The sequence below is a fragment of the Carcharodon carcharias genome, chromosome 20, assembly GCF_017639515.1.
Source record: "Carcharodon carcharias isolate sCarCar2 chromosome 20, sCarCar2.pri, whole genome shotgun sequence".
NCBI lineage: Eukaryota > Metazoa > Chordata > Chondrichthyes > Lamniformes > Lamnidae > Carcharodon > Carcharodon carcharias.
Window position 1 is genome coordinate 37,933,098 of NC_054486.1, and position 25,454 is coordinate 37,958,551.

The 25,454-nt window shown below is 42.2% G+C and overlaps 1 protein-coding gene across 1 annotated transcript in view; it reads left to right on the top strand.

The window, feature by feature from the left end:
• paplna (papilin a, proteoglycan-like sulfated glycoprotein) overlaps positions 1–25,454 on the top strand; it is a 499,040-nt gene that overhangs the window by 75,303 nt on the left and 398,283 nt on the right. Inside the window, exon 2 of the mRNA XM_041214175.1 lies at positions 23,102–23,217. Coding sequence (XP_041070109.1) covers positions 23,102–23,217 — 116 coding nt within the window. The remainder of the gene's footprint in view (positions 1–23,101; positions 23,218–25,454) is intronic.

A 25,454-nucleotide genomic window follows, 5' to 3' on the forward strand; every position in this document is an offset into this window, starting at 1 on the left:
GTGGGTAAGTACTGTGATGGGTCTTCCAGGCTGCTTATTTCCAGCCCTTCAATGGAGGAGGTGTCCTCTTGGCTGGAGGTGAGGACATGGATGGAGCTGAGGGACTGACTGGCTGAGGGTATCAATCACTTGGCCGAGCTCCCTGTGAACCAAAGTAGTGATAATTAGTGCATGTCAGCAGAGTTAAAAGTAGGAGAGAGAGCACTCACATTTGCGTTGAGAGAGGGATGATGTGGTGCAGGATCCTCACGAACGTGTTCACCGCCCACCTCACCGTCACTGCAGGCACGATCCATGTCCTCACCAGTCAGTGCAATGGCACACTCCTCAGACTGAGTGAGCGGCCTAATGTGGGCAACTCCACTTCCCGGCCTGGGACCTCTCCCTGCTGATGTGAGCAGGCTTCTCCTGCATGAAAACAGAGGGAGATTGTGTGAGCAGGACACATGGCACCGCGGTGGAATGTTTGTGTGATGAGTGGAAACATGGGCGGGATGAGGACGTGAGCTCCAGAAGATACGAGCCTGATGGAGATGTGAGGGTGTGTGTGAGAGTTAGTGGTATTGTCCTTTGAGGTGTGAGATCCCTGTAGATGTGTGATGGGTTTGTGAATGTGTGAGTTGAGAGGGATGAGAAGAGTGAGTTACTCTGGCAGAACAGATGAGACCATTCGTCCTATAGTGGCACTGGGTGGCTGTCCTCTTTGCAGGGCATTGGCACTGACCACCGCTGCCATTGCCTCCCATGCTGGATTGGTGATGCAGATACCCATCCTATGACTAGAGCAGGGGTACAAGACATCACAGTGGGCCTCAACGGCTTTCAATAGGCATTCGAGGCACTCATCACTGAAGCAGGGGGTTGCAGTCTTTTTGCCTTTCGGAGCCATCCTGTCTTCCATGCGGGAATCCTGAGCAGGAAACATTGAGAGGTATGCGTTGCTACACTTTAAATAAGGTGCCCAGCATGATGAAGCAGTGAGGTAATGGCGTGGCAGACAAATGAGAGCCCACCTGCCATGGAAACGGCTTTCCTGGGAGTGCATAATTAATGCGGCAGGTTTAAGATGATATGGCCTGAAAAGCCACCATTATAGCCAGCGGGTAAAACATCATTTTACCCACCCGCTACTGCACTTAGTGCAAATCTGGGACAATTCTGCCCTCTTTTTCTCCCCTGTAATCTCTTGCACTCTCTATTTCTCCCCATAATCACCCGCACTCTCTATTTCTGCCCCATAACCGCCCACTGTTATAGGTGGCTGAGTTGTACGATTACTGATAGAGTTGACACTTCTTGGGTGGAAACATTAAGTTGACCTACAAAGTACTCAGCAGTAACTACACGTGTGCTTTCAGATCTAACTCCATCTCTACACTGACTGCTGAGGTAGCCTGTGCTATTGGTTACTACAGATCTTGTGATCTTGCCTAACAAGTTCTTAAAGGTACATTACACAAAAGGAAATCATAATTACTACATTCCTCCCCCTTCAAATTGGCTATACAAATATTTACAAGTACATATTTTTCAAGGCAACATAATATTTACACTGGCAAGGAATTTACAAGTTCTTTTGGGTAGCTTTCTGGTACATGTGGAACATCACAGCTTCACAACTTCAGATTCTATATCAGGAACCTTCTTTTCCGGAGTTACCTGAACATCCAGTTGCTCCGGTGGGCACTTGCAGCTCTGTACCCTCAACTCTTATAGGCACATCAGACATGTCAGTCCTGGATTGAGTATCCTCAACAGGAAACGCAGATCCGGTCATGATTACTGGTGGAACCAAATCTTGATGATTTGACTCTCTTTTCCTTAAATGGTCCACGTGTTTATGGATGATCCGGCCTTCCATTTCCATGTGGTAAGATAGATGTCCAGTCACCCCACTTATTTCACCCAGTAACCACTTTGGTCCTTCCCGAAATTTTTCACGTATACCGGCTCTCCCAAAGTAAATTTCCTCTTGTGACTAAATAAGTCGTGTCTAGTTTTCTGGCTTCCCTGGCTCCTTTCCACCTTGTCTTCTAAATGCAGCATTATTAAGCTCAATCTCATCCTGAGACGACATATCAACAATAACTCTGCAGGAGTGGCATCTGTTGTTGAGTGAGGGGTAGTCCTGTAATGAAAAAGAAAGCGTGCTAGTTTGGCTGCCAAGGAATGACCAGTTCATTTTTTCATAACTGTAGTGAACGTTTGAACAGTCCTTTTGGCCAGTCCATTTGAGGAAGGGTGGTACAGTGCACTTTTCACATGAGTGATACCGTTGAGGCTGATAAACCATTGAAATTCAGCACTTGTAAATGCTGTACCATTATTGGAAATGACTGCTTCTGGTAGAGTGTGAATTGCAAATCTTTGACGTAGTTTCCCAATTGTAGCAGCCAACTTTAGTGACTTCATCTCATGCACGTCCAATCATTTTGAATGGGCATCAACAATGAACAGAAACATTGTTCCCAGGAAAGGTCCAATGTGTAACCACACCCAAGGTCTACCTGGCCACTCCCATGAGTGTAACGGAGCTGTCACTGGCAACTTTTGTAGTTGCTGATATTGCACACAGTGCTTTACTAAACTCTCTATTTCACCATCCATCCCAGGTCACCATAGCTACATGCTATGGTCTTCATTCGGGATATTCCTGGATGCGAACTGTGTTGTTCAATTAAAAGTAGCTCCCTTCCCTTTGGAGGAACTATCACTCATGCTCCCCACAATAAGATGCCATCCTGGCTGGTTATTTCATGTCTTCTGTTAAGGTACAGTTTCATTTCATCAGATACGGGCTCCTGTAACCAACCATGTAGCACTTGTTCTCTGAGATAGGACTGGGTCCTGACTTCGACAGTCTCTGATCTGTTGAGCACATACTGGCGAGGAATCTAAGAAATTTAACAGTAGAACAAGTTCCTGTGGATTTGGAAATGCTCGTCACTTTCTTGTAAAGGCAAATGACTAAGGGTATCAGTGTTTGTGATTTGATTGGCAGGCCAATGCACGAAAGTGTATTCGTGTACTGCCAGAATTAAAGCCCATCGTATTCTTGCTGAGGCTACGGCTGGTATAGCCCTGCCCTCACTAAACAATCCTAGCAATGGTTTGTGGTCTGAAACGATTATAAAATAGCAGCCGTGTACGTACTGGTGAAATTTCTTGACACGTATGATGATTGATACGTAACCTGTTGGCTGTTCCGTGCCATCGTCCATCTGATTAGAGAGTACTGCTCCCGCTCTGTAGAGAGACGTGTCACATGTCAGCACAAACTCTTTTGTCTGGTAATAATGCACTAATAGTTTGGGCGAGTGCAACAATTGCTTCATCTTTATGAAAGCTTCTTACTGGGGCATCTCCCAAGACCAAAGTTGGTTCTTTTTAAGTAGAGAATGCTGGGGTGGGGGGTGGGGGAGGGGGGGATGCGGCAGCACTGTGGACAAATTGGGTAAGAACCACCCAAAGTAGTTGATCGTTCATAGGATTGATTTGAGTCCTGAGGCGCTATTTTGTGCAATGGAGCCTCTGTAATGTCTTTCACTTTCTCCTCAACTGGGTGGAGACCCTGTGAATCATCCCGGTGACTCAAATAGATTACTTGGAACGTGCACTTTTGCACTTTTCTTTTATTAAACACATTCAAGCTTGCAAGAAATGTTTTAAGATTTCTTCTAAGTTTACCAGATGGTTTTTAACAGTGAATCCTGTCACTGGTATATCATGTAACCTGGTGTATGTAGACCCTGCAGTAAGCTTTCCATTGTTCCCTGAAATATGGCACAAGTAGAGGAGAAACCGAAAGGCAATCATGTACATTGGTACAACCCTTTGTGGGTATTAATTGTGACAAATTCCCAGGAGGCATTATCCAACTCTAGTTGTTGATAAGCATGACTCATATCAAGCTTTGTGTACATTGTCCCTCCTGCCAGCTTGGCATACAGGTATTCGATTTTTGGAATGGGGTGCCTGTCCAGCTTAGCTAATTTATTAACCGTCAGTTTGCAGTCTCCACAAATTTGAATGCTTTGGTCTAGTTTAAGGATGGGGACTATGGGCGCTGCCCATTCTGAGAACTGAACAGGTTGTATTATGCCCAGTTTTTCTAATCTGTTCAGTTCAATGTTGACTTTTTCTCGCGAGACATATGGCACCGGTGTCGCCTTCATGGAGCGAGGGGTTGCTGACTTTTTCCAGCATTTTCTGTTTTTGTTTCAGAAAATAAAAAGTTATGTTCTTCACAACAGTCCAACAGGAATATAAAGATATGTTCCTTACACAATTTTCAGATTATACAATGAGTAAATGTCTGAGTTTGTTGTTTCAGGCTCTTCTACATTGTAAATTTCATTGGGCTTCTTCTTTTGATTACAAGCCTGATTGAATCTTTCCTTGCATTGCCTCATCATATGTCCATTTCTATGACAATAGTCGTATTCAATGTTTTTTAAACTACCAATCACTAAAAGACTGATTGTTTCCACCTCTATTAAAATTATTCTGCAATTTTGCTTTTTCTTTATTCTTCAGCTAGCCCGCTTCTCGCTGGAATCTCACTTTGTCACGTCTCTTTCAGCTGAGGTTTCTCTCCCGATGTAGAGGTCAATAACATTTTGTGCACCCTGTATTGCGCTTACTGCGCTTTCCATGGCCAGTGCTATCTCTAACTCCTTCATGAAATCCAGATTCACTTCAGACAATAATATTTTCTGAATAGTGTCCTCTTTCACACTACACACTAAACAATCTCTGAGCATGTCGTTCAGAGTCGAACCAAACTCACTATGTTCCATTAACTGCTTCAGATTTGCCACGTAGCATGCAATTGTCTCACCTGGGGCTCTATTTCGTAAATTAAACCTGAACCTCTACATTGTGACTGAGGGATTGGGTTGAAAGCGACCCTTCACGAGGTTCACCGATTCATTGAAATTCTTCAAATCTGGGGCATTGAGTACTGTCAAACTTCGAATCAAGCTATAGGTTTTACTCCCACAAGTACTCAAGAATGTCGCTCACCTCTTCTTTTCACCCGTAATCTCGTTCATTTGAAAAAAGAACGTTAGGCATTCTATGTATTGAGATCAATTGATTGTGGGAAGTTCAAAAGGATCAATTCTACCGAATTGTGGCATTTTGAGAGGGGGTAACTTCTTCAATTCTAACAGTGCTTGCTACTTACAATCACTGGGTGAGGTACAGTGCCAATTTTTTGATTTCTTGTATTCAATCCTGTTTTATCCTCGTAGCCAATTTGTTGTAGGGTGGCCGAGTTGATAGATTTGATCTGCAGACACTTCTTGGGTAGAAACTTTAAGTTTATTTACGATGTACTCAGCAGCAACTACATGTCTGCTTTCAACTCCAACTCTAACTCTACACTGACTGCTGAGGTAGCCCGTGCTACTCTCCTATTGGTTACTAGAGATCATGTGACCTTGCCTAACATTATTATTCTTAAAGGTACATTACACACTAAATAAAACCATAATTGCTACACGCACACTCTCTATTTCTGCCCCATAATCACCCACACTCTCTTTTCTGCCCCATAATCACCCACACCCTACATTTCTGGCCCGTAACCACCCGCACTGTCTATTTCTGCCCCGTAACCACTGGCATTCTCCATTTCTGCCCCATAACTGGCTGCACTCTCCCGTTCTGCCCCATAGCCACCCACACTCTCTCTTTCTGGCCCATAATCACCCACACTCTCTCTTTCTGGCCTGTAACCACCCCACTCACTCTTTCTGGCCCGTAACCACCTGCAATCTCTCTTTCTGGCCCATATCCACCCGCATGCTCTATTTCTGGCCCGTAAACCCCCGCATGCTCTACTTCTAGCCTGTAACCATCCGCATGCTCTCTTTCTGGCCCGTAACTCCCCGCATGCTCTATGTCTGGCCTGTAACCACCTGCACGCTCTATTTCTGGCCTGTAACCACCTGCATGCACTATTTCTGGCCCGTAACCTCCCGCATGCTCTATTTCTGGCCCGTAACCACCTGTACTCTCTCTTTCTGCCCCTTAACCACCCACCTCTCTCTTTCTGGCCCTTAACCACCTGCATGCTCTACTTCTGGCCCGTAACCACCCGCATGCTCTATTTCTGGCCCATAACCCCCGCACTCTCTCTTTCTGGCCCGTAACCACCTGCACCCTCTATTCCTACTGTATAATCACTCCATTAGATTTCTGGCTTGTAACCTCTCACACCTAGGCTGCCACTAGCCCAGCTTCTTATCTGGTCTTTCTTGATTCAATTCATGGTTTGTGGGTTGGTTAGGAAGTACATTAAAATAAAATGTTTATTCTGCAATACACAATGTATGTTTATAGATATGGTGGAATAACTCAGGGCTATAATCTTAGGGCTGTTACAAACTCCTCTCATTCTCCAGATCTGAAGATTAGAATACTTCCTTGGATCTGTCCTCTTTAATTATGGATTGGCAAAGTGCCAAAACCTTGGGACTCAATTACCATTGTGTTGAAGTAAAGTGTGATCCACCCTGAGCTGAACTAATGGTCAGAATCGACAGTCCCCTTGAGACCTGTGAATAGTGATATCCTGTGTTAATGAGAACATGAATTGGTAGGAGTTGATATTCCAATCTAAATGTGATCTATGATCATTTTATCACAATTGGCTGGTTTCCTGAAGAGACAGGATGTACAAAACGATGAAAGTTGTGGATGGATTTGTGTTATGCTGCAATGTTTTTAGCTGACAGTTTTAGTTGCCACAATCTATGATACACAAGTGAGGTTTGATCTCTATTCTCCACTCTTTGATGATTTCTACTATGTTGGATCACCGGAGTTGGACTGGGTGACCCTAGGTAGGAAAGGCACTTTTGGAGGCAGATGTCCTGCTGCTGATTACTAGCTAGTGATTCCTGTGGGAAAGTATCCTGTTTGGATGCAACTAGAAAGAACAAACAAACATTTATATACAACACAAAAACAGAATTACCTGGAAAAACTCAGCAGGTCTGGCAGCATCGGCGGAGAAGATTTATTTATATAGCTCTTCACAACCTCAGGATGTCCCAAAGCATTTGCCAACAAGTCCCAGTGAAGTCCTTTTGAAGTAGAGTCACTGTTGTAATATAGGACATGCAGCAGGAAATTTGTGCACAGCAAGATCCAACAAACAGCAACGTGATAATGACCAGATCATTTGTTTTTCTAATGTTGATTGAGAGATAAATATTGGCCAAAACATCAAGGATAATCCCCCTGCCACTCTTTAAAAAAGTGTCATGGGATATTTTATACCCACCCAAGAAAGCAGGCAGCATTTATCTGGAAAACAGCACCTCGGAAAGTGCAGCACTTTGTCAATACTGAACTGGAGTGTCAGCCTAGATTATGCCCAAGCTACCCTTGAACTAGAATAGGATTTGAGAGTGCCCCACCCTAAACAATGATTGACCAGCTTCTGAACATTGCACCAGGGAACCAAAGTGCAGTTTTGTATTAAGGCCAGTTCGTGAAAGTCTGTTGATATTTAGGATGGAAACCCTGCTGCAGAAAAGAATGTGTGCAGGAGGGGGTCAGGATGGCAGGCGTGTGGATAGAAGTTTAAAAATATATTAGAAATGCCTTTAGGCTTTCCTGATTAAAATCAGGATGGAAAGAGGATGTTGTTGTTAGGATTGCTGTGATATGGCCTAAAGGAAGCTTGTTTGATTAACAAGAACTGAGTTACTTGTCCTGCAGGTCAGTCCATCACAATGCTACTAAAACCCAGCTTTAGTTAGATTTGTCCACACCTAAAGAGAGCTGAACCTTGGCCAAACCAAAACATTTGATGTTGGCTTGCAAATACACATCACAACAAGTTATTCGCTAGGAACACATTTCCATTCCTGAAATTACACCTTGTTTGTCATTTGGTATTTTTAAACACCCTTTTGTTTCAGACAGCTTTTGGGTTTGTGACATTTAATTCTTTTATATTGGGGATAGTGGTGTAGTGGTTATGTTACTGGTATTAGTAAATTAGATAGGATGAGTTCATGGCATTTGTTTTTAAGATGATTAAAGGATTTGGTAGTTTCTCTCCATCAACCCTATTTCCCTGGTGGGAGAGTCCAGAAGAACAAGGGTACATAACCTTAATGATAGACCATTCAGGGATGAAATCAGGAAGCATTTCTTCACACAAAGGAAAGTGGAAATCTCGAACCCTCTCCCCAAAAAACTGTTGTGATTAGGAGTCAATTTAAAATTTCAAGACTGAGATTGATAGATTTTTGTTAGCCAGAAGAAAGATTTATATAGCACTTTTCACGACAGCTTGACATTTCAGACTTTATTTGTGAAGTGTAAGTGATGTAGGAAACACAGTGACCAATTTACACAGAGAAAAATCCCATAAACAGCAATGTTATAATGACCAGATAATCTGTTTTGTGATATCAATTGATGGATAAATGTTGACCAGGACATCGGGGTGAACTCCCCTTCTCTTCTTTGAAATAGTGCCATGGTATCTCTTACAGATGGGGCCTCAGGTTAACAGTTCTCATCCGAAAAATGGCACCTCTGACAGTGCAGCACTCCCTCAGACCTGCTTGATTTTCTGTGCTCATGTCCTCACTTGGGGCTTGAACCCAGAACCTGTGGCTCAGGCAAAAGAGCTACCAATTGAGCCACAGCTGACAGAGTTTTGGCAAGGGATACGGAACCAAGATAGGTAAATGAAGTTAAGATACAGATCAGCAATGGTCTAATAGAATGGCAAAGCAGGCTCAAGGGGCTGAATGGCCTCCTCGCCATTCCTTTGCTTTGGCTTGAGGGGTTGAATAGCCTCCTCCTGTTCCTCTGCCATAGGCTCGAGGGGCTGAATGGCCACCTCCTGTTCCTCTGCCATAGGCTTGAGGGGCTGAATGATTTCCTGCTGTTCCTTTGCCACAGGCTCGAGGAGCTGAATGACCTTCTGCTGTTTGCTCTTTTCCCTTCCTCCCACCTCTTTCCAAATTATGTTGACTGGCACTTTGTAATTTCATAATGGAAACCTGTCACAGGTTTTGTAATCATTTCTTGGAAACTTGTCACAGGGCTTGTAATCATTCCTTGGAAGTCTGTCACAGGGCTTGTAATCATTCATTGGGTATTTTTCATTTGTGTAAACATGGGCAGTGAAAGTTGAGATGATTAATTTGCAGTCGTATTAGCAGTGCCAAGTTGAGCCCAATTTCTGATTTATAATTTCTGCGCCAATCCATGACTAATTTGAAATCATCTTGTAACATCCCTCTTATAACTGAACATATTTAGCCTGAAGGAATTTTGTTGAAGATTGTGACAATAATCTCTCTGCTTGATGTTAATTTGATCCCCCCACCAGCTTCGCATTTCAAAGAGCTTTTATCATTTGGAGAGCGGGTTTGTATGAATTTTGCATGAAAGTCAAATCTGAGTTGCTCCATCCCTGATGCCTAACTTTATTAAGCCATACCCTCCTTGTAACACTTTTGTAATGTCATGTCTCACCTGTGGTTCAGTGGGTAGCACTGTCCCACCCTGAGGAAGGAGGTTGTGCTCAAAAGTTGTACTTTTGAGACTTGAGCACAAAATCAAGGCTGGCATTCCTGTTCAGTACTGAGGGGGTGCTGCATGGCCTGAGGGATCGTCTTTAAGTTGATGTTAAACTTGCCTCTCAGGTGAATGTAAATGAACCCATGGCAGTATTTTGAACAAGAGCAGGGGAGCTCTCCCCAGTGTCCTGTCCAATATTTATACTTCAACTCACGTCACTAAAAAAAAGTTTCCCTATGTTACAACAGTGACTGTTGTTACAAATGCAAAGTTTATATGATTGTTATGTTTTGAGATTGTCTTTAATTTAAGGTAGTATATTTCTACAAGTATATTAAAAGTAAAAGGATAGTAAGGGACACAATTGGTCCCCTTGAAGATCAGAGTGGTCGTCTATGTGTGGAGCCTCACGAGATGGGGGAGATCTTAAACAGTTTTTTTGCATCAGTATTTACTCAGGAAACTGGCATAGTGTATAAGGAAGGAAGGGAAACAAGCAGTCATGGAACATATAGAGATTAAAGAGGTGGAGGTTCTTGCTGCCTTACAGAAAATAAAAGTAGATAAATCCCCCGGGCCTGAAATGATATTCCTTCTGACCTTGAGGGAGACTAGTGTAGAAATTGCAGGGGCCCTGGCAGAAATATTTAAAATGTCCTTAGCCACGGGTGAGGTGCCGGAGGATTGGAGGGTAGCTCATGTTGTTCCGTTGTTTAAAAAAGGCTCCAAAAGTAAACCAGGTAATTACAGGCCAGTGAGCCTGACGTCAGTAGTAGGTAAGTTATTGGAAGGTGTTCTGAGAAATTGGATATACAATTATTTGGACAGCCAAGGGCTGATTAAGGATAGTCAGCATGGCTTTGTGCGTGGTAGGTCGTGTTTAATGAACCTTGTAGAGTTTTTCGAGGAGGTTACCAAGAAAGTAGATGAAGGAAAGGCTGTGGATGTTGTCTACATGGATTTTAGTAAGGCCTTTGACAAGGTCCCACATGGGAGGTTAGTTCAGAAGGTTCAGACACTTGGTATCCATGGAGAGGTTGTAAACTGGATTCGAAATTGGCTGTGTGGGAGAAGATAGAGATTGGTAGTGGATGATTGCTTCTCAGACTGGAGGTCTGTGACTAGTGGTGTGCCTCAGGCATCTGTGCTGGGACCATTGTTGTTTGTTGTCGATATCAATGATTTGGATGATAATGTGGTAAATTGGATCAGCAAGTTTGCTGATGACACCAAGATTGGAGGCATAGTGGACAGCGAGGAAGGCTTTCAAAGCTTGCAGAGGGATCTGGACCAACTGGAAAAATGAGCCAGAAAATGGCAGATGGAATTTAACGCAGAAAAGTGTGAGGTGTTGCATTTTGGAAGAACAAACCAAGGTAGGACATACACAGTAAATGGTAGGGCACTGAGGAGTGCGGAGGAACAAAGGGATCTGGGAGTTCGGATACATAATTCCCTGAAAGTGGCGTCACAGGTAGACAGGGTTGTAAAGAAAGCTTTTGGCATACTGGCCTTCATAAATCAAAGTATTGAGTATAGGAGTTGGGATGTTATGGTGAGATTGTATAAGACATTGGTGAGGCCAACTTTGGAGTATTGTGTGCAGTTCTGGTCGCCTAACTACAGGAAGGATATCAGTAAGATTGAAAGAGTGCAGAGAAGATTTACTAGGATGTTGCTGGGACTTAAGGAGTTGAGTTACAGGGAAAGATTAAACAGGTTAGGAATTTATTCCTTGGAGCGTAGAAGGATGAGGGGAGATTTGATAGAAGTTTACAAAATTATGAGGGGTATAGACAGAATAGATGCGAGTAGGCTCTTTTCACTTAGATTAGGAGAGATAAACATGAGAGGACATGGCTTTAGGGTGAAAGGGGAAAGGTTTAGGGGGAACATTAGGGGGAACTTCTTCACTCAGAGAGTGGTGAGAGTGTGGAACGAGCTGCCATCTGATGTGGTAAATGCGGGCTCACTCTTAAGTTTTAAGTATAAATTGGATAGATACATGGATGGGAGAGGTCTGGAGGGTTATGGACTATGTGCAAGTCAATGGGATTAGTGGAATAATATTTCGGCACAGACTAGAAGGGCCGAATGGCTTGTTTTCTGTGCTGTAGTGTTCTACGGTTCTATGGTTCTAGTATGGATGAATGAAGGGGACCATGTGACCTCTGAATTCTGCCCAACAAGAAGCCTGGGTGACTTGGTTGCTATGAGAACAAGAGGGGCCTGAGTCAAGAGACTGCCTGAGAAGGTGCAAGATGTTCACACTTGTAGAAAATGGCAGGAGCATCTGTGCTAACTGTGGGTAGACTGTTAGTTTCCAAATCTCACAGGGAGGTGTTAGGAATGTTTTAGAAATGGTTACACATTAAATTGTCAAGTTAACTCCAATGATGAATGGAGTTGGGGGCTTGAACAATAGCTAATTAGCATTTCTACCGGGATACAAAGCCCATGTCAGAGTCATAGAGTAATAGAGGTTTACATCACAGAAAAAGGCCCTTCAGCCCATTGAGTCTGCACCGGTCAAACAAGTATCTAACTATTCAAATCCCATTTTCCAGCACTAGGCCCATAGCCTTGTATGCCATGGCATCGCAAGTGCACATCCTTCTTAAATGTTATGAGGGTTTCTGCCTCTACCACCCTTTCAGGCAGTGGTTCCAGATTCCCACCACCCTCTGGGTGAAAAAATTCTTCCTCACATCCCCTTTAAACCCCCTGCCCCTTAACTTAAATCTATATCCCCTGGTTATTGACCGCTCCATCAAGGGGAAAAGTTCCTTCCTGTCTACCCTATCTATGCCTCTCATAATTTTAGACACCTCAATCATGTCCCCACTTAATCTCCTCTGTTCCAGGGAAAATAACCCCAGTCTATCCAATCTCTCCACATAACTAAAACTCTCCAGCCCAGGCAACATCCTGGTAAATCTCCTCTGCACTCTCGCTAGTACAATCACATTCTTTCTTTAATGCAGATTCCAGAACTACACGCAATATTTTAGCTGTGGCCTAACCAGCATTTTATATAGTTCCAGCATAACCTCCCTGCTCTTATATTCTGTTCCTCAGCTAATAAAGGCAAGCATCCCAGATGCCTTCTTAACCACCTTATCTACCTGTCCTGCTACTTTAATGGACCGAAGGACATGCAAGCCAAGGTCCCTCTGATCCTCAGTACTTCCCAGGGTCCTACCATTCATTGTGTATTCCCGTGCCTTGTTTGTCCTGCCCCAGTGCATCACCTCACACTTATCCGGATTAAACTCCATTTGCCACTGATCAGCCCATCTGACCAGCCCGTCTATATCCTCCTGTAATCTAAGGCTGTCCTCCTCAATATTTACCACCCCATCAATTTTCGTGTCATCCGCGAACTTACTGATCAACCCTCCTACATTCAAGTCTAAATCGTTTATATATACCATTAACAGCAAGGGACCCAACACCGATCCCTGTGGAACTCCACTGGACATAGGCATCCAGTCACAAAAACACCCCTCGACCATCACCCTCTGCTTCCTGCCACTGAGCCAATTCTGGATCCAATTTGCCAAATTGCCTTGGATCCCATGGGCTCTTACCTTCATTATCAGTCTTCCATGTGGGACCTTATCAAAAGCCTTGTTGAAGTCCAAGTAGACTACGTCAAATACGTTGTCCTCATCTACACACCTGGTCACCTCTTTGAAAAATTCAATCAAATTGGTCAGACATGACCTCCCCTTAACAAAACCTTGCTGACTGTCCTTGATTTATCCCTGCCTCTCAAGTATAGATTAATTCTGTCCTTCAGAATTGCTTCCAATAGTTTCCTAACCACTGAGGTTAGACTGACTGGCCTGTAGTTCTCTAATTTATCCCTTCCTCACTTCTTGAATAACGGTATCACATTGGCTGTCCTCCAGACTTCTGGCACCTCACCTATGGCCAGAGAGGTATTGAAAATTATTGCCAGCGCCCCTGCTACCTGCTCCCTTGCCTCACATAACAGCCTGGGGTATATTTCATCTGGGCCTGGATATTTATCTACTTTTAAGCCTGCCAGACCACTTAGAACCTCTTTCCTATCTATGCTAATTTCTTAACTATATCACAATCTTTCTGCCTGTTTTCCATACCCACATTGTCCCTCTCACTTGTGAACACCGACACAAAGTATTCATTTAGAATCCTACCTATGTCTTCCGGCTCCACACACAAATTACCACTATGGTCCTTAATGGGCCCTACTCTTTCTCTAGTTATCCTCTTATTCTTAATGTACTTGTAAAATAACTTTGGGTTTTCCTTTATTTTACCTGCCAATGTTTTTTCAAGCCCCTTTTTGCTCTCCTAATTTCCTTTTTAAGTTACCCTCTACACATTCTATACTCCTCTAGGGCTTCCACTGTTTTGAGCCCTCAGTATCTGTCATAAGCCTCCCTTTTTCTCTTTATCCATTCCTGCATATCCCTCAACATCCAGGGTTCCATAGATTTGTTGGTCCCACCCTTTGTCTTTACTGGAATATGTTGGCCCTATACTCTCCCTATTTCCTTCTTGAATGAGTCCCACTGCTCTGAAGCAGATTTCCTAAAAGTAGCTGCTCCCAGTCCACTCTGGCCAAATCATATCTGATCTTATTAAAATCGGCCTTCCCCCAATTTAGAACTCTGATTTCTGACCCACCCTTGTCCTTTTTCATAATAACCTTGAATCTAATGGAGTTATGATCACTATCTACAAAATGGTCCCTCACTGATACCACTACCCCTTGCCCGGCTTCATTCCCTAAAATTAAGTCCAGGACTTGTAGGACTCTTGTAGGACCTTCTACGTACTGGTTTAAAAATCTCTCCTGGATGCATTCTAAGAATTCCGCTCCCTCTAAACCTATCACACTATGACTAACACAATTAATGTTGTGGAAGTTGAAATCCTCCATTATTACTACCCTATTATTTTTAAACTTCTCTGAAATTTGCCTACATATCTGCTCTTCTATTTCTCTCTGACTGTTTGGGGGCCTATAGTACACTCCCAGCAATGTGTTTGCTCCTTTTTTGTTTTTAAATGCTACCCGTTTGGCTTCATTTGAGGAGCCTTCTAAGACGTCATCCCTCCTTACTGCTGTAATTGATTCCTTGATCAATGTTGCGATACCCCCTCCTCTTTTACCTCCTTCCCTGTCCTGCCTGAAGACCCTATATCCTAGAATATTGAGCTGCCAACCCTGCCCCTCTCTCAACCATGCCTCTGTGACAGCAATGACATCATACTTCCATGTGTTAATTTGTGCCCTCAACTCATCTGCTTTATTCGTCAGACTCCTTGTATTAAAATAAATACAATCCAACCGTACCAAACTCCCTTGTGCCTTAACTGGCCTATAGTCTCTATGCATTCCAGACTTGCTTGTTCTCTCTTCTAATTTTGGCTATGCATCTCCCCCTGCTGAACCTCCTCTCACGATCCCATTCCCCTGCCAAGTTAGTTTAAACCTTTCCCAATAGCACGAGCAAACCTCTCCACAAGGATGTTGGTCCCATTCTGGTTCAGGTGCAACCCATCCGCCTTGTACAGGTCCCATCGCCCCCAAAAACAGTCCCAGTGTCCCAGAAATCTAAAGCCCCCCCACCCCCGCACCATCCCTCCAGTTATGCATTCATCTGGACTAACCTCCTATTTCCGTACTCACTAGTGCACGGCACTGGAAGTAGTCCAGAGGTTACTATCTTTGAGGTCCTGTTTTTTAATTTGCTTCCTAGCTCCCTAATGTGATTTACATTGCCACGGAGATGAGCTTTGAGAGGGGAAGAGTCCATAGAAAACCGCTGTAGTATCGGATTATAAGGTTTGTTAAGATATCGCTGAACCTCACAGACACAAGGCAGTCTGCAAGAATCTGAAAGAGAGAGAAAGGGAGCAGAGAAATAGAGGCAGCTAGTCCTGGACCTGATGCAGAGAAAATGCTGACCCTATTGTTCATCACTCAGGATGTGGGTGAGAGCTCATGTTCAGACTGAAGAGACCAAGTTTGTGAGGATCTAAAGGAGGCTGGAAGATTCGCCTGGCTTGGGCTGGAAAGAATGAACTGTGAAAGTCAGTCCTGGGATTAGAAATTACCTGGCTGGGAAAGGAAAAAGGAAACAGATCATCAGGAGCAGCGGATAGCTTTGGACTGGTTCTGGGATATTGAAGTGTCTACTTAAGGAGCTGTGTAAAGTATAACCGTGACAGAGGATTTTTGGTCATTTTAAAAGCGCTGCCTGAGAGTGCAGTAGAGGCAAATTTGATTGTGGCTTTCAAAAGGGAATTGGATAAACACTTGAAGGGAAAAAAATTGCAGAGCTATGAGGAAAGGATGAGGCAGTGGGACCACTTGGATTGCTCTTGCAGACAGCCCACATGACTCAATGGGCTCAATGGCCTCCTAAATGGGGAAACTTTTCTGTTGCTGAGAGTATATATTGCCTTTAAAATTGTGCTTAGTCAATGTTGATTTTATTTTGTTTATTATAGTAATAGTCTTAAAACTTGAAACCTTGTGTGATCTTTTCAGTCAGTCACTGAAATTCAAATACCTTATTCAAAGTTATTGGTCTCTACGGGAATCATAACACTATACTTCAAAGTGCTTTGGGAGAACCCTGAGGTTATGAAAGATGCTATAGAAATATAAGTTCTTTCTTTGTAAATGAATTGATGTCCATGTTAAAACAGGGAACATAGGAACGTCACGGGTCTGCTATGCTAAATGCCTCTTCACTAGTATTGTAACCAACAATGTATAATACAATCGTTAACCCCATATGTTCCAGTCAGTTGATCACACTTGCACAATCTGAGTTAATTCTTACGATTTTACTAATACCCTCTGTTGAGTCAGCTAGTGTCAGAATTCACAAAACAGAAATGAAAACAAGATTAATCATACATCTTTCTGATTGCTTGGTGAGTCCTGGCTTTCAGTAAGTACTACATCTCCCCAAGCATGTATTTGTATACTGAGGCCTTCCAATGCAATAGACTAAAAATTATTGAACTAAATTTGTTCTGTGCATAAAATCATAAATTGGCTGCAGTACCGAAGGAGGCCATTGAGCCCATTGAGTCATGTGGGCTGTCTGCAAGAGCAATCCAAGTGGTCCCACTGCCTCATCCTTTCCTCATAGCTCTGCAATTTTTTTCCCTTCAAGTGTTTATCCAATTCCCTTTTGAAAGCCACAATCAAATTTGCCTCTACTGCACTCTCAGGCAGCGCTTTGTAGATCCAAACCACTCGCAGCATAAAAAAGGTTTTCCTCATGCTTCCAATGGGACAACTGGGTCATATTATGTCAAGAGAAAGTAGGTCTAGGATCAAAACTCAAACATATGATGGAACAAGTGTCTTCTGTTTTTGTGTTTCACCATCCTATCAGAAATTACTACTTACATTTATATAAAATAGGAAGATTGAGCAATTCAATACATGGCTGGAGAAATGGTGTAGGAGGGAGGGCTTTAGATTTCAGAGGCATTGGGATCGGTTCTGGGGCAGGTGGGATCTGTACAAGAAGGACAGGTGACACCTTAATAGGACTGGGGCTAATGTCCTCGCAGGGACGTTTGCTGGTGCTGTTGGGAAGGGTTTAAACTAGATTGGCAGGGGATGGGAACCTGGGGGGAAATTCAGAGAGGAGAAAAACTGGCAGTGGGAAGTAAGAAGCATTAATTGATAAGGAGGATATATCAGAGAGTAATATCAAGGTAAATAGAATACTTGGAGAGTTTGATTGAACTAGATTTGGCTATAGTAAGTCATTAGATGGGGTCAGACCAAGGCGGAAAGTAGAAAAAGTCTAAATCAGGGTTAATGTGCATGTATGTGAATGCACAGAATGTGGTTAATAGATTGGTGAACTGCAGGCTGATAAATGGAACTATGGTATTATTGCTATAACAGAGACCTGGCTCAAAGAAGGGCAGGACTGGCTGGTAAATATTCCTGGGGTCAAGGTATTTAGGAGAGGCAGGGAAGGAAGAAAAGAGGGGAGTGGCAGTATTGATTAAAGGTGGTATTACAGTACTGGAGAGAGAGGATGTTTCAGAGAGGTCAAAGACGAAATCTCCCTGGCTAAAGGTTAGGAATGAAAAAGGTGCAATAACATTGATTGGTGTAGTTTATAGAACATCAACTAGTGGAAAGGATGTAAGGAAACAAATTTGCAAAAAATTACAGAGAGGTGCAAGAATTATAGAATCATTATAATAAGGGACTTCAATTATCCAAATATTGACTGGAATAGGAATAGTGCAAAGGGACAAGAGGGGCGAGTGTTTCTTGAGTGTGTTCAAGATAATTTTCTGCAGCAGTTATGTTTCCGGTCCAACGAGAGGGCAAGTACTGTTGGACCTGGTTCTGGGAAATGAGTGGCCCAAGTGGATCAAATATCAGTGGAAGAGCATTTAGGGGACAGTGACATTGTATCATAAGGTTTAAGTTAGCCATGGGGAAGGACAAGGAGCAATCCAGAGCATGGATAATTAATTGGGAGAAAGCCAATTTCTATGGGATGAAAATGCATCCAAGTTGAGTGAGTTGGAATCAAATGTTGGCGGAAAAGATGGTAGCTGAACAATGGGCTATCTTCAAAGCGATAGTATAGCAAGAAATGTCAAGGTATATTCCCTTGAAGGGGAAAGGTAGGACAAATAAATCTAGAACACCTTGGATGATGAGAGCAATAGAGGTGAAGATGCAAAGGAAGAAGTACACGTATGACAGATGTCAGGTAGAAAATACAATGGAGGATCAGGTTGAGTATAGAAGGACCAGAGGAGATGTGAAAAAACTAATCAGAAAAGCAAGTAGGGAGCATGAAAAGAGACTAGCAGCTAACATAAAAGGGAATCCCAAGATCTCTTATAAGCATATAAATAATAAAAGGATGGTAAAAGAGGGTAGGACTGATTAGGGATAAAAAAAAGGAAACTTGCATGTGGTGGCAGAAGTAGTGGAGGTATTGATCAAGTACTTTGCATCTGTCTTTACAAAGGAAGAGGTCGACTCAGGTCGAGGTGAGAGGGTAGGTAACTGGTACACTCATGGAATTTTCACTTGAGAAAGAGGAGGCGTTAGGCTATCTTTACTTAAGTTTGATAAGGTACCAGGACTGGATGAGGTACATATATAGAACTATATAGAATAAACAGCACAAAAACAGGCCACTCGGCTTAACTGGTCTATGCTGTTTGTTCATGCTTCATACAATCCTCCTGCCACTCTACTCCATCTATCCCTATCAACATAATCTTATATTCCTCTCTCCCTTATGTATTAGCTTCCCCTTAAGTGCATCTATACTATTCATCTCAACTACCCCATGTGGTAGTGAGTTCCACATTCTAATTACTGTCTGGACAAAGAAATTTCTCCTGAATTGTTTATTGGATGTATTCATGATTATCTTATATTTATGATCCATGCTTCTGGTCTCCCCCACAAATGGAAACATCTTCTCTACATCTATTATATCAAACACCACCATAATTTTAAAGACCTCTATCAGGTCACCTGATAATTTCTCTTTTACAAACACAATTTTCCTTTCATAAATACCTGTTAACTCTGCCCAATTCTTTTATGATTTTCTAAATACCCTGTTATCATGTCCTTCACAATAGCTTCTAATATTTCCCTACTACTGATGTCAGGCTAACTAGCCTATAGTTCCTTGTTTTCTCTCTCCCTCCTTTCTTGAATAGGTGGAGTTATGTGTGCTAATTTTTCATCCACCGGTTCAGTCCTAGAATCTAGGGAATTCTGGAAGATCAAAACCAATACATCCTCTATCTCTGTAGCCACCTCTTTCAGAACCCTAGGATGTAGGCCATCAGGTTGTAGACTTTTAGCCCCATTAATTTCTCTGCCACTATTTCTTTCCTAATACTAATTTCTTTGAAGTTCCTCATTCTCACTTGGTCTTAGGTTCCTCACTATTTCCAATTTCTTTTGTGTGTGTTTTTTTATCGTGAAGGCAGGTACAAAGTATTTGTTCAATACCTCTGCCATTTCTTTATTTCCCATTATCATTTCTCCTATGTCTGCCTGTCGGGAACTTATGTCCCCATGTGCCTTTTATTTTTTGTTTGTAAATTATATATTATTTCTTTAACTGTTGGTAATTGCTTATCTATCGTCATATCTTTTAACCTAGTTTTCTAATCTACCTTAACCAGTTTTCCCCTCATATATACACAGTTTGCTTTATTCAGATTTAAGATCTGAATTTCACTCTGAAACTTAATATAAATTATTATATAATTATGATCAGTCTTCCCCACAGGCCCTTTTGCTGCAAGGTTATTAAATAATTCTGTCTCATTGCACTACTAGGTCTAAATTAGACTGTTCCCAAGTTGGTTCCTTAACATACTGATTTAGAAAACTATCTTGTATACATTCGACGAACTCATCTCTTATACTATTACCACAAATTTGGTTTGCCCAGTCTACGTGAATATTAAAGTCCCGCATATTTACTGTATCATTCTTGTTCCATATGCCTCTAATTTCCTGATTTATATTCTGCCTTACACAACAACCATTGTTAAGGGGCCTATAAATTACTTCTACCAGTGTTTTCTGCACCTCGCTGTTTCTTAGCTCCATCCATACTGATTTTACATCTTGATTTTTGCATTTAAGATCCCTTCTACACTGTCTCAACCCAACCTTATTGCCCTTATCCATTTTGCCCATCCCTTCTAAAATCTAAAATTCTAAAATAATGAAGTAATCTGGAATATCTAGTTCCCAACTTTGGTCACTCTGCCACCATGTTTCTATAAAATCCATTAATTTATTATGCTATTAATTCGTCCTTTCTTTGAGGATGCTTTGTATATTCAGATATAGTGCCTTAACTTCTATTTTTTTCTAATGTTACCTTAGTCACTAATGCCCTATTATCTTTGTTAAGCTCTCTATCCCTCCTGATCCATTTTGCTTATTTTTACCCAAATCTCTGCTTTGCAGCCTTGACTTTTCTCTTACATTTTGCCCTTCCCTGAATCCTCCCTCCACCTCATTAGTTTAAAGCCCTCTTTCTGCTGTAGTTATTTGACTCACCAGGACATCAGTTCCAGTCTAGTTTAAGTGGAATTCATCCCAACAGAACAGCTCCCTCGTTTTCTCTAGGACTGGCGCCTGTGCCCATGAAGTGAAACCCTGCCTCTCAGACTACTCTTTCAGCCTTGTATTTTAACCTTCTGTTTATTCTTATGTCAATTGGCTCAGATAACAATCCAGAGATTATTACCTTGAGGTTCTGAGGTTTAATTTGGACCCTAACTCCTCAATATCCCTCAGCAGAACGGCATTCCAGTATTCCTTATGTTGTTGATTCCTACGTGGACTACAATAACTGGATCCTTCCCCTCCCAATCCAAGTTCATCTCTAGTTGGGGTCTTCAACCCTGGCAACCGGCAGGCAATACAAAGTTCAAAGCTCCCAGTCATGGTTACAGAGAATAAAATCTATTCCCCTAACTATACAGTCCTTGTTTGCTCATCCACCCTGCAGCCCTTGTTCTCATCCACAAAGGCAGCAAGAATTGGTTAAGGGCAAGAGATATGAGAATAGTGTGAGGAGGTGAAGTTGAGGCAAAGACCAGCCTTGACCATTCTGAATGGTGGAGCCAGCTTAAGGGGCTGAATGGTCCACGTTTGCTCCTATTTCTTACATTCACCCCTCACCCTTCTCCTTCCTAGGGGGTATCAACACAACTTGTTTCATCTTTCCTGATAATTCTGCTACCAAGCATTCAAAATGTTGAAATTCAATTTTATCCTCTCCTGAGATACAGACACCTGTTTTGTTATGGTGTTATAATCAGGAGTGGAATGGGTTTTGGGTGTTCACTGACTTTACTGCACTGTTATGAAAGCAATTCACCAAGGCTCCTTCGAAAGCATCTCCCAAGCCCACAACCTCCACCACCTAGAATAACAAAGGCATCCAGACATTGGGGAACGCCACCATCTGCAAGTTTCCCTTCAAGCCACACTCAATTCTAACTTGGAAAGATATTGCATTCTTTCATTGTTGCTGGGTAAAAGACCTAGAATCCTTGACCTAGCAGTGCTTTCAGGACAACTACCACAACAACAACTTACATTTATATAACACCTTTAACATCGATTCATCCCTAGGTACTTCAGAGCAATGTTATCAAACAAAATTTGACACAGAACCACATGAGATGTTAGGACAGGTGGCCAAAATCTTGGTCAAGAGGTTGGTTTTAAGGAGTGTCTTAAATGAGGGAATAGAGTTAGAGAAGCCTAGACAGCTGAAGGCACAGCCACTAATGATGGAGCAATTAGAATCAGAGATACATGGTAGGCCAAAATTGGAGAAACACAGCAATTTCTCAGAGTTATAGAGCTGAGGAGATTACAGAGATAAGGAAGAATATGGACAAATTTGAAGCAAGCATGAGAATTTTAAACAAAAACAAAAATTGCTGGTAAAACTCAGCTGGTCTGACAGCATCTGTGGAGAGAGAAGACAGAGTTAACATTTCGAGTCCATATGATTCTTCATCAGAACTCAAGAGAAATAGAAATGTGGTGAAATATAAACTGTTTAAGGGGAGTTGGACAGGTGAAGCTGTCCAAGCGAGTTAATCCCACCCAGCAGGTGACAGTGGAGTGATGTGGTGGACTGCAGTATTTGAAGGAGGCACCTTCTCAAGGGCATTTAAAGTTGGGCAATAAATGCTGGCCTTGCCAACAACTCCCGTATCCCTGAATGTTTGTTTTTGTAAAACAAAAATGTAATCATTGCTGATTCACAAGTAGCTCATGTTATATAGTCATTTGTACTGTAGGTAACGTGGTTCTGTGGTTCTGTGGTTCTGGTGTGTTTCCTGTTTCTCAGTGTGTGTGCTTCTTTTCCCACATGGGTGCAAGTCTGCCAGATTATTCCGATGTTCTTCTGGCTAGCCTCCCACCTTACACCCTTCAAAAGCTTGAGTTTATCCAAAACTTTGCTGGCTGCATACTAACTTGCATCAAGTCCTTTCATCCATCACCCCTGTGCTCGCTGACCTGCATTGGGTTCCGGTCCAGCAATGCCTTTGTTTTAAAATTCTCAATCTTGTTTTCAAATCCCTCCGTGGCCTCAGTCCTTGCTTTTGCAGTTACTTCTACAAACTTCCCAGATATCTGCCTTCTTCCAATTCAGCCCTCTCATACATCCCCAATTTTAACTGATCCCCATTGGTGATTGTGCCTTCAGCTGCCTAGACAGTACCGCCTGGAATTCCCTCCACCTCTCTATCTCTCCCTTCTCCTTTAAGGCATTTCTTAATACTCCACCTCTTTGACCAAAGTTTTGGTCAGTTGTCCCAATATCTCAATATGTGACTGTGTCAAATTTTATTTGATTATCCTGCTATGAAATGCTTTGAAAATGTTTAATATATTAAAGACATTATATAAATACAAGATGTTGATGTATTAGATTCCATTTTTAAAGCATTGTTTCCTGTTGATTGTACTTAGGCTTTAAGGAAAAGACGTCAGACTGATTACTGGGGTCCCTGGGGAGAGTGGGGAGAGTGCAGCCGGACCTGTGGTATTGGTGTGACCTTCCGAGAGCGTCGCTGTTATTCTTATCGGTAAGTAACAAGGTTTTTTTGCACTCATTTGGCAGTAAGACTACGCAGTTCTCTTTACCATGTCCATATGCAGACAAGGTAAACTTAAAACTTCACCTATGAAAGCATTGAGTCCAGGACCATAGGAATTGCTAAGATGAGAAATAAAACAAGGTCCATCCATTTCTACAACCTGGTAGCCACATGATGTAATGATAAAGGAGTTGTTGACTGATTATTGTAATCAATCTCCATCAGTGAGTCTACAACAGACCCAGACATGAGGTGAGGAAAACCCCAGTAGTGGAGAGCTTCAGGTCCAAAGTTACCTGCTCCTCCCAAACAGGCTACACTCACCACATCATCCTTGATTTCTCAGATACTGGATCCCAAAATGTTATTTTCTGAATGAAACCTATATAATTTGTATTTGAATGAATTAGTACTAGCCATTCCCATTGTCTTCCAAGGCAGCCTGTTCCATAGATTATAAACACTGTTTGTCCATTCTCCACTAGATATTACAATAGTTGATGGTAACATAAACTGTTTCTCTTCTAAAAACAAAACTCTCCATTTTCTTATGTCATCTTAGGTTCTGAGATCGCAGCTGAGTAAAAATTACAGGTAACAAGGAGTAGAATATTGGGCTATGAGAAAAATAATTCCCAGTTTGTAACTTTCATGAAGTGAGATATATTAATCAGAGAATTATAAACTCATAGAATTGTACAGTACAGAAGGACGCCATTTGGCTCATTATGCCTTTGCTGGCTCTTTGAAAGAGTTCTCCACAGGGTCACATTCTCTTACTCTTACCCCATTGCCCTGCAAATATTTCCCCTTGAACTGTATATCCAATTTCCTTTTGAAAGTTACCATTGAATCTGCTACCACTGCCCTTTCAGGAAATGCATTCCAGATCATAACAACTCTGTGTTTAAAAAAATCTCATGTTGCCTCTGCTTCTTTTTGCCAATTATCTTAATTTAGTGAGTCCTGATTACTGTTCCTCGTGCCAGTGGAAACTAGTTCTCCTTATGTATACTCTCTTAAGTCCTCACGTCATGTGACAGTTACATTTCCTACACATTCCATGTGTAATGTTGTAATGATATAACAAAACATTAGTCAACCTTTTTATTCCAGCAGTTAAACCTAAGAAAAGCTGCATCTTGGAGCCTTCCTGTTTCAGTCGGTTAACTTGTAGTTTTAGCAAAGTGACATAAGGCAACTGAGCATCAGCTTGAATGATGTTGAACACGTACTGTTAAAAGCATCACGTGCCCTGTTATGGATATTTCTGGATTTTTAAAATTGTTATAGACTTCTAGTTAAGGAAACATCATCCTGAGTAAGCACACCAGATTGGCACAAAGCGCGTGATGCTTTTAACAGTACGTGTTCAACATCATTCAAGCTGATGCTCAGTTGCCTTATGTCACTTTGCTAAAACTACAAGTTAACCGACTGAAACAGGAAGGCTCCAAGATGCAGCTTTTCTTAGGTTTAACCACTGGAATAAAAAGGTTGACTAATGTTTTGTTATATCATTACAACATTACACATGGAATGTGTAGGAAATGTAACTGTCACATGATGTGAGGGCTTATGAGAGTATACATAAGGAGAACTAGCCCTGTTATGGATATTTCTGGATTTTTAAAATTGATATAGACTTCTAGTTAAGGAAACATCATCCTGAGTTAGCACACCAGATTGACACAAAGCAAGTATTTTACGCAGCAATTATAGCACAGAAAAAGGCCATTTAGTTCAGCTGCTCTGTAAGAAGATAAGAAATAGAAAAAGGAGAGGCTATGCTGCCTCTCAAGCCTGCTCCGCCACTTAATAAGATCATGGCTGATCTACCTCAATTCCCATTTCTCACCCTATCCCCAAATCCCTTAACTTTCTCCCAGACAGTGTTCCAGGCTGCTGAGGGAGGCAAGGCAGGAGATCGCAGGGGCTCTGACCCAAATCTTTAATTCCTCTCTGGCCACAGGGGAGGTTCAAGGGGACTGGCAAATAGCTAAAGTGGTTCCGCTATTTAAGAAGGGTTGTAGCTATAAGCCAGGGAACTACAGACCAGTGAGTCTCACGTCAGTGGTGGGGAAACTATTGGAGAAAATTCTGAAGAAGAGAATCTATCTCCACTTGGAGAGGCAAAGTTTGATCAGAGATAGTCAGGATGGCTTTGTCAGAGGGAGGTCATGCCTAACAAATTTGATTGAATTTTTTGAGGAGGTGACCAGGTG